This window comes from Lolium rigidum, chromosome 3, assembly GCF_022539505.1.
Source record: "Lolium rigidum isolate FL_2022 chromosome 3, APGP_CSIRO_Lrig_0.1, whole genome shotgun sequence".
Classification (NCBI taxonomy): Eukaryota; Viridiplantae; Streptophyta; class Magnoliopsida; order Poales; family Poaceae; genus Lolium; species Lolium rigidum.
Window position 1 is genome coordinate 371,121,036 of NC_061510.1, and position 9,814 is coordinate 371,130,849.

General features: G+C 54.5%; 1 protein-coding gene across 1 annotated transcript; it reads left to right on the forward strand.

Annotated features, from left to right (window-relative positions):
* Positions 1-3,896: 3,896 nt before the first annotated feature.
* Positions 3,897-7,386, forward strand: LOC124700530 (linoleate 9S-lipoxygenase 2-like). Its single transcript, XM_047232641.1, is given in 9 exon segments — positions 3,897-4,086; positions 4,530-4,834; positions 4,917-5,139; positions 5,220-5,460; positions 5,462-5,556; positions 5,664-5,749; positions 5,831-6,510; positions 6,614-6,909; positions 6,912-7,386. Coding segments are annotated over 9 exon segments (2,583 nt in total). The 3' UTR covers positions 7,379-7,386.
* The last annotated feature ends 2,428 nt before the right edge of the window (positions 7,387-9,814 follow it).

Sequence of the window (9,814 nt, forward strand, 5' to 3'; positions counted from 1 at the left end):
ATCTCTGCTATATATACCAAATATCAGTTACTCTTGAAATGGACCGCTATCATCTTGAAGAAGAAATATCTGAGTATCCTCACACTTAAATAAGAAAGAATGTATGCACCAATTTCAGTTAAATGGATTTATATTCTAAGTGATAACACCATTGTGGTCATATATCTATGAATCAAATTGAGGAACAATCTACAGGCCTATCGGTCCAAAATAGCAACATTAAAGAATACATCAAAATAGACCTGTGGAAGTGCCGCGAACGGTTCTTCTCTCTCCTTGTCATGCCCCTGTGAGGAAGAAGAGCCAGATGCCCCAGCGTTGCGTTGCCCTGCGGAGGAAAAATAGGAAGGATTGCACCGTGGCTCTGTCGCCTCCCTGGCCCCCGTAGTTGCAGCCAGAAAATACCCATATGCCGATTCCCTGACCTGGCTTGTCCACTCCAGCAGGTTGTAATCTACAGAGATAAACAGGGACGGTAAGGTAAACATAGAACCATGTGTACGTCGAGAGACGAGCTGGTTGTCGTCGAATTGGGAGAGCAGGACAGGGTCAGTGCGGGGGCAATTGCCGGAGCAGGCGGTGTGGCGCTCGTGGGCCTGGATCCGTTCAACCTCAATCTCAAGCGCATCTTGCTAATACATCGGTCTCCTCGACACTGCGACCACCATCAGCCCTCCCCTGCATCCCGACGGCCGGCAGCTGGTTGTGCGCCATGACGCGGCAGGGGTGCTCCAGCCCGGCAAGATGACCATTATGGCCGCCACCGTGACTCGTGGTCCTCCTCTCCCGGCCACGCTTGACTGCTCGAGTGTCCCTCCCCTGCGCTCCTGCAACAATTTGTACGGAAACCTCCGCCCCATAGCCTACTTGCACGGGTCCTGCTGCGGAAGATCCTTCTTGATGCGGTGGGAAACATCGGCGGAGGCGCTCCAAGACCACCCCCGGCTGGAGGCGATCTGGAAGGAGGAGGGCGACCACGCCCGACTCGGAGGGGCGAGACGAGGGGCGGCGGCGGGACCCTATGCTAGGGTTCCATGGAAGGAGGCCCGACTATTGCTTCTTTTTCGCTGTGGTGTTCCGAATGGGTATTTCTCACTTATCGGTGGCAGAGAAGGGTAATTAAATGAACCAGGGATTACTACGACCTATTGTACCATCAGATGTAAATTGGACGGATAGGATTCTTCTAATGACGACCATCAAACGCGTTGAGTGTCAAACGACCAACTCCCATTTAATAGTAAAGATATTAAGGTCTGGCTTCGAGCACCAACTTTGCAAACAAGTTCCCGAGAACGTGGCGCACATTTTCTTCCAATGTCAATACTCGGTCTGAAACTCTGAATGCAGGAAAATATCATGGTCTGGCCGGCTTGAGCACCGGAGATCTCGACCATTCTTTGGGCCTCTTCCACCTAGGTCCACGATTGATGGCACTCAAAGCTTGCAGCTACGACAAAGCCATATCTATTGTCATTGCTGTCTTGGGAGATTTGGAAGGAGAGAAATAAAAGAGTGTTACGACAAACCTCATCTATGCCACCAATTGACACCGCCAAGATTAGGGATGAAGTAAATAATTGGGTGACTGTAAGGATAGAAGATATTTTTGTAAAACTCAGGTCATAGGATTAGGTTTTTATAATATGGGTTTTTTTTGCAAACCCCAGAATATTGTTTCTCTATAAAGTCTCTTAACTAATGATATGAGGCAAAACTTTTGGCTCCATTTGAAAAAAAAATGTACCAAACATCTAATTCCTGTGGTTCCTCTATTCCTTTGCTTTTTTGAAATCCTGCAAACAAAAAAGCCCTAAATCATAGATGGAACGAACTTAAGGTCATCTCCCACATCTCCTACCAGTCTGTACACCGACCCTACGTAGAGGAAATTGAGATCTTGTCTTGATACCCTAGTAATCAGCCCCACGCCATCCATACGCATAGACAACTGAGATCTTATCCTCATTAACCACATAATCTAATCGATCCATCGGTACTGTGTACCACGCTTCTCTCACACCTTCCCATTCCTCCCATCTATGAGCATCTCCAGCCGCGTCTCCCAAAGCGTTCCCAAAGGGATTTGGGGCATGTCGAACAAAAAATGCGTTCCAGCCGCGTCCCTCAAAGCCCATTTTTGTCCGGCGCGCCCCGATACGGTGTCCGGCGCCCCGAGCCCGTCCCCGTCCCACAGGGGACGCACCGGGCACGCCGGACACAACAGCGAGGCGGGGAGTGGCGGGGCCGACCCGTCGGCGGCACGGAAGGCTAAACCCCGTCGCCTACCTTTGGTCAAGCGACGATAATGGCGTCCCTGTTTTCCCGGGCGACGCAGGGACGCGTCTCGTCGTGCATGGCCGCGTGGCCGTCCGCGCCGGAGTTATTGCGTGCAACCACCCGCCGCCGCCGCTGTTTTAAGACGCCTGCCGGTTCTCGCCGCTCACAATCCTTCTCGTCGCCGCCGCCTCCCCCTCCCAGATCTTCTCCTCGCCGCTCCAAAAATGTCGAGCTCGTCCTCCCGCAAGATCGCCGCGGCGAACGGCTTCGGCCGCGGCAGCCTCACCGTGCCGGAGGCGTGGGCGATGTACCACGCCCGGTATCCAGTCCCGCCGGACATGTGGCTGCCAAGCAGCGGCGGCTGGAAGATGGCCGTGAACGGCATTGGCGTCCCGCCGCCGCCGAAGCCGGGCACGGATCAATGGAGGGACGCCATCAAGGCCCGGCGGGCTCAACTGACCGCCGAGGAGCGGTTGGATCCAACGTGGGCGGTCAACAACAACGATGCCTGGTGTATGACGTACTTCAAGGCGAAGTACGACGTCGAGATGCACAGCACCGACAACTTCGTCGGCGGCCCCAACAGCTGGAACAAGGACGGCCGCGCCCTGTTCTGGGGCGTTCCGGGGCGCACCCTCGACAACGTCATCCGCGGCATCCGCAATGGCACTCCAAGGTTGGAGATTTCGTCGTCGCCGCCGCCGTCTCCTCAATGGCAGCCGAGGAGGACGACGTACTCGTCCTCCTCGCACTCTTCTTCCTCGGGACCGGCGCGATCGACGCCGTCCTCGTCGTACCGGTCGGCGCCCTACACCGTCCCCAAACGGGAGGTCAAGGAGGAGCCGGCGACGCCCGTCAACACGAGGCGTGGCGGCGGCGGCGGCCCGGCGGCGGCAAGGGAGGCGCGGTGGCGCCCTCCTCATCCCGAAGCCGGAGGTGAAGGAGGAGCCGGAGGAAGCGTCGCAGGCGGCGGCTGGCCGGCGGAGTACGAGCGGCAGCAGCGGCTCATCGCCGGCAGCGGCGACCCCGAGGACCGCCTGGGGCTGCGGGCGGCGTTCTTGGCGTCCATGAACGACAAGGACGCTCGGAGGGGCGACCTGGACGCGGCGATCGCCATGTCCATCCGCGACTACGGCAAGCCGGCCGGTGGACCTCACCGACGACGGCGAGGCGGGACCAAGCGGCTTGGTGAAGGACGAGCCCGTCGACGAGCGCGTCAAGCGGGAGGTCGTCACGCGACGACATGTACAACTTCCAGCAGTACTACGACGCCTCCGGCCGCCGCAAGTGGTTCTAGATTAGGTTTAGTTTAAATTTAGTCAAATTTCGTTTGAATCTATGTAAGTTTGAACGAATCTAATCGAATCTCGTTAAATTAAAATTTCCGAAATTTTGTTTGGGGGACGCGACTGGGGAGCGACGTCCCCCAAACGCGGCACGAATGAAACACGTCCCCCAAACGTTCAATCCGGCGCGATTTAAGGGACGGTTTGGGGGACGCGGCTGGAGATGCTCTAAATACCCTTGGTTCCTCTCCAAGCTCTCACACCATCCACAGCTAGCCTCACACACTACGACTACTAACTAGTGTTCCGCTCTCCGAGGCATATACGAAGATGCTGGGCGGTATCATCGACGACCTGACGGGTGGTCTCAAGAATGCCCACCTCAAGGGCTCGGTGGTCCTGATGCGCAAGAACGTGCTCGACTTCAACGACTTCGGCGCCACCGTCGTCGACGGCATCGCCGAGTTCCTCGGCCGCGGCGTCACCTGCCAGCTGATCAGCTCCACCGTCGTAGACCACAGTAAGCATTGTGATCTTCTCCCTATGCGCACCTGTGCGCTCAGTCTCTCATTCTCACGTCGTAATTTGTACATAAAAGAAAAACATATCACATACGACCAAATGGGCAAGGAACAGAGGAACATTAAAAAAATGGCACATTGAGCCCCTTTCTAACAAAAAAAATGGCACATTGATGCTTGACATGGACAGAAACAGACGCCCTCTTGAGATAAGCAAAACTCTGGGGTAATCTGTCCAGTACCTGCACGCCGCAGTATTTACAAATAAGTTTTGCTAGGTCTCAATAGACTGAGATTTTCTAATTGAGTTATTTCTTTTCGCAAAAAGAAAAACAAATTTAGTGATTCTAAAGACGCTCACTAAGCTTTTCAGACTGAACTTAGACTCAGAAATCCCAATCGATAAAATAGACCCACAGTGTACGTTCGAACACGTGTGCAGACAACGGGAACCGCGGAAAGGTCGGAGCAGAGGCGAGCCTGGAGCAATGGCTCATCCCCACGAGCCTGCCATCCATCACCACAGGCGAATCAAAGTTCGGCGTCACCTTCGACTGGTCGGTGGACAAGCTGGGCGTCCCCGGCGCCATCATCGTCAAGAACAACCACGCCTCGGAGTTCTTCCTCAAGACCATCACCCTGAACAACGTCCCCGGCAGCGCCAGCGGCACCGTCGTCTTCGTCGCCAACTCGTGGGTCTACCCGCAGGCCAAATACCGCTACAATCGCGTCTTCTTCGCCAACAATGTGAGTTTCGACTGGATGATAAATTGATAATTAGCAAAAAAAAATCTTCATCACCGACTGATCGTGAATGTTGCGCGTGCAGACGTACCTGCCGCACCAGATGCCGGCAGCGCTGAAGCCGTACCGCGACGACGAGCTCCGAAACCTGAGGGGCGACGACCAGCAGGGCCCCTACGAGACGCACGACCGCGTCTACCGCTACGACGTCTACAACGACCTCGGCGAAGGCCGGCCCATCCTCGGTGGCACCAACGACCTCCCCTACCCTCGCCGAGGCCGCACCGGCCGCAAGCTGTCACAAACCGGTACGACTGCGCTTAGGTTTCTTCCATTTTTCGATCTCCGATCTAAGCTAGCTGACGATCGACTGAATATTTTCTCTCAGATCCCAGGTACGAGACCCGGTTGCTGCCGGTGGTGGACACCATCTACGTGCCGCGGGACGAGGTGTTCGGGCACCTGAAGATGGCAGATTTCTTCGGATACACGATCAAGGCGCTCGTCGATGGCATCGTGCCGGCCATCCGCACGTACGTCGACCTCTCCCCAGGCGAATTCGACTCCTTCGAGGACGTCATCAAGCTCTACGAGGGCGGCATCAAGCTGCCCAGCATCCCGGCCCTCGAGGATGCGCAAGCGCTTCCCACTCGAGCTCGTCAAGGGCATCGTTCCCATGGGCGGCGACTACATTCTCAAGCTCACCAAGCCACAAATCGTCAAAGGTACGCAGTACATACTACTGGCAGTAGTGGTTATACTGTATTGGCAGTAGCCAGCAAGCATGACCGCACTAGTTAACATTTCCTTTGTCTTAATTGCACGGGTCCAGAGGATGAGAAAGCATGGATGACTGACCAAGAATTTGCTAGGGAGATTCTTGCCGGCGTGAACCCAATGATGATCACGCGTCTCACAGTGAGTGAGCCCGACGATCGATGCTGCAGTTCCAAACTTCAAATCCTGTCAAAACTTATGTGTAGCATCAATCAATCGCAGGAGTTCCCTCCCAAGAGTACTCTTGACCCCAGAAAATATGGCGACCACACCAGCACCATCACCGAGACTCACATCGGGAAGAAGCTCGAGGGCCTCACCGTGGAGCAGGCGCTCGCCGGCAACAGGCTCTACATCGTGGACCACCACGACCACCTGATGCCGTTCCTGGTCGACATCAACAACCTGGACGACAGCTTCATCTACGCGACCAGGACACTTCTCTTCCTGCGAGGCGACGGAACGCTGGCACCGGTCGCTATCGAGCTGAGCCTCCCCCTGCTCCAGGGTAGCCTGACCACCGCGAATAGCACCGTGTACACGCCGGAGTCCACCGGGGTCGAGGCCTGGATATGGCAGCTCGCCAAGGCCTATGTCGCCGTGAACGACTACGGCTGGCACCAGCTGATCAGCCACTGGCTCAACACGCACGCCGTGATGGAGCCCTTCGTAATCGCGACCAACCGGCAGCTCAGCGCGACCCACCCGGTAAACAAGCTCCTGGTGCCACACTACCGCGACACGATGAACATCAACTCACGGGCACGGGAGGCGCTCATCAACACCGCCGGGATCATCGAGATGACGGTGTTCCCGCGCAAGTTCGCCATGGAGCTGTCCTCTGTCGTCTACAAGAACTGGAACTTCGTCGAGCAGGCTCTCCCCGATGATCTAATGAAGAGGTAGGTGCTAGCTTTAATTGGATAGAAAATCCAATTAAATGCAATTAGACAAGATCAACCATTTGATATCAATGTGCGTGATCTGGATCACTGCTGGATGCAGGGGCATGGCAGTGGAGGACCCATCCAGCCCATACAAGTTGCGGCTGCTGATCGAGGACTACCCATACGCGGCGGACGGGCTGGCCGTGTGGCACGTGATTGAGCAGTGGGTTGCGGACTACGTGGCCATCTACTACCCCAACGACCACGTGCTCCAGGGCGATGTGGAGCTTCAGGCGTGGTGGAAGGAGGTGCGCGAGGTCGGGCACGGCGACCTGAAGGATGCGGCGTGGTGGCCCAAGATGCAGACGGTGCCGGAGGTGGTCAAGGCCTGCGCCACCATCATCTGGACCGGGTCCGCGCTGCAGTGAACTTCGGGCAGTACCCGTACGCGGGCTACCACCCAAACAAGCCGTCGGCGAGCCGGCGCCCGATGCCGGAGAAGGACACCGAGCAGTATGTTGAGCTTGCGCGCGATCCGGAGAAGGTGTTCCTCCAAACCATCACCAACCAATTCCAGGCGCTCGTCGGCATCTCGCTGCTGGAGATCCTGTCCAAGCACTCCTCCGACGAGGTTTACCTCGGGCAGCATGACACGCCGGAGTGGACGTCGGACGCCAAGGCGCTGGAGGCATTCAAGAGGTTCGGCGCGAGGCTAGAGGACATCGAGCGCCAGGTGGTGGCCATGAATGCGAACCCGCAGCTCAAGAACCGCAACGGGCCGGCCAAGTTCCCGTACATGCTGCTCTACCCTAACACCTCTGACTACAAGGGCGACGCCGAAGGGATCACAGCCAGGGGCATCCCCAACAGCATCTCCATCTGAGGGGAATGACGAGGAGGTCTTCCTACCTGTATGCGTGCACAGGAATGTGGGAGTGCTGCCGGTGCATGCTTGCCATCTATATCTAATAATAAAAGCACAAGAACTTCGTGTTGATCCCTCTATTCTTGTCACTGATATTCCATCAAAATTACGGGCAATTGCCACCTAAGTCAAAAGAACGGTTCATCCGTCTCGTCTTCTTCCGGACAGACCAAAGTAAAAGCCGGGACGAAGCGCCTCTCCCCCGCCCCATTCTCCGCGCTCCCCACTAGTTCCAGCCGACGACGGCGCTAACTTCGGCTCACGCTCCATCGCACCTCCCTGACCGCGCTTTCCTGCTGCGGGTTTGTCATTGCTGATTTGGAGTTTGGTGAACAGAGGCGGCGAATTCCTCTCGCTCATTTGTCATTGCTGATTCTCCTCTCTCTCCCTGTCTGTTTTCTCTTTCTGAACTGCAGTACGAGTACATGCCAGACACATTTTTGAACTGAAGTACTTGCCCGTCGCGCCTCGGCTCGCATCCGGGCAATCGTCGTTGCCGTCGGGGGTGGGCGGGCTGACCCGCTGAGCCACCGAGCGCTAGGTGCACAGGATGATAGGAAGCCGCTCGTCGTGATGCATCAGCCGTAGCAGTACTTCAATCTCAGCCTCGCTGTCGTGCACTCGTGCTCGCCACGCATACAGCAACCGACTTGTCTGCCCCGCTCATCATTCTTTGACCGAGCTCCTTCTATCTGTATGTTCTAGTACTTACAAGGAGCGATACGATTTAGGAGGAGTGCAAAGTGAAAGCGTATATCAGTTGTAATAAGAGGATAGAGGTTGAACGTACGGTGGAGAAAGGACCAAACCAATGCTCTCTTTACAAAGCCAGGATGCTGACACTATACTGACAAGATTTGTTAGAAAAAAGCAGCGAATTGTTAAGTTAATCATTGGAAACGTTTCTTAAGATATTAGCATTGAAAATGCTCTTACATAAAAATCGTCCACACGTATAGAAAAGTGGGCAAAGTTTTTCACCTACGCGCCAACAATCAATTATTCTTTTTTGTTTTGCGGGCCAACAATCAATTATTTCCCTCTGATTCATATTACTTGATGTTAAAATGGATGTATCTACAACTAAATCTCTCTTGAAGATGGAGTCGAGGAAGACGACGGTAGCAAAGTCATTTGGTTTTTGGTTGATGTGAGTTGGTGAATTGTCACCCCCTTCATCCCTCTGTAGGTTTAGCAAGGTGGCTTCGAGTTTGATCTTTTGTATTGCTTTTGTAAGGTGTTGTGAATAATCTAATAAAAAAAGCCGTGTGCATCCCTTGGATGCAGAAGCTGGGGCAATATTTTCCCCATTTTGAAAAAAAATATCTATATTAGCATCAAGTAATATGAATCGGAGGAAGTACCATTAAGTGCTACACATGCAATAAAAAAATGATTTTCAATAGTGAGAATCTCCATGGGCAAGGACACATGAATTAAAATAGGACGTTGCATGTAACTATGTAAGTGTATTAGTGAGCTAAATTAAATCGATAATGCCATGGTGGCGGGGTGGCACATCAGATAGGGTTTTCTTGAACCAGCCCAATCGCTCAGCAACTGAATGCAGAAGGGGTAGAGCGGGTCGACTGCCATCCCCGATGACCTCTGGATGGCGGTGGATATCCACATCTCGCTGTGGTTTATGGCAACTCTGAGCAATGACCTATACCGCATGGTGTTCGACGGCAACGGCCGCGCCTGCTCCACCTAGTCCAAGCTCTTGCGGTTCTTTGTCAACAACGAGGCCTCCCGTTACCTCTTCCTCAGCAAGGCCTTCCGCTCCACCCCACGCGGCGATCTCCAGTGGCGGAGCCAGGCCTTCAACCTTGTGTAGTCAAACTAAAACTGTGTAGTCAAATAGACCTATTTTTACAAATTTTTAATAATTTTTTGCATGATCGTTGTAGAATTGGCCAAAAAACTGTGTAGTCAATTGACTACACAGTTCATACGTGGCTCCGCCACTGGCGATCTCGACATCTCTACCTACGCCAGCAAACTGCAGCGCATCACTGGCGACCTGTCCGCGATTGGCCGCCCAGTTGATGACCGTGATCTGATGCTCCAATTCATCGACAGTCTTGGCCCCAGTTCAAGCTTCAGTCTGAGATGCTTGCTCCCACCTTAAACTCGCCGAGGTCGATGACGCTTCCCAACAGCAACATGTCTATCCAGACTGGCGGCCGGAGTACTTCCTCCTACAGCGGCCCCTCGCGCCTACCTGCATCAGTCCGAACTACAAGGGAAAGAATCTCGTACCAGGTTTTGTGCACCCACATCCGGGCGTGAACGGGGGCGTGGCTCTCCCTGTACTTCTAGTGGCGGCGGGCGTGGCCGCTGTCACGGCGGAGGCCGTGGGAAACACGACCCGGGAAGCGGTCGCTAGCACCA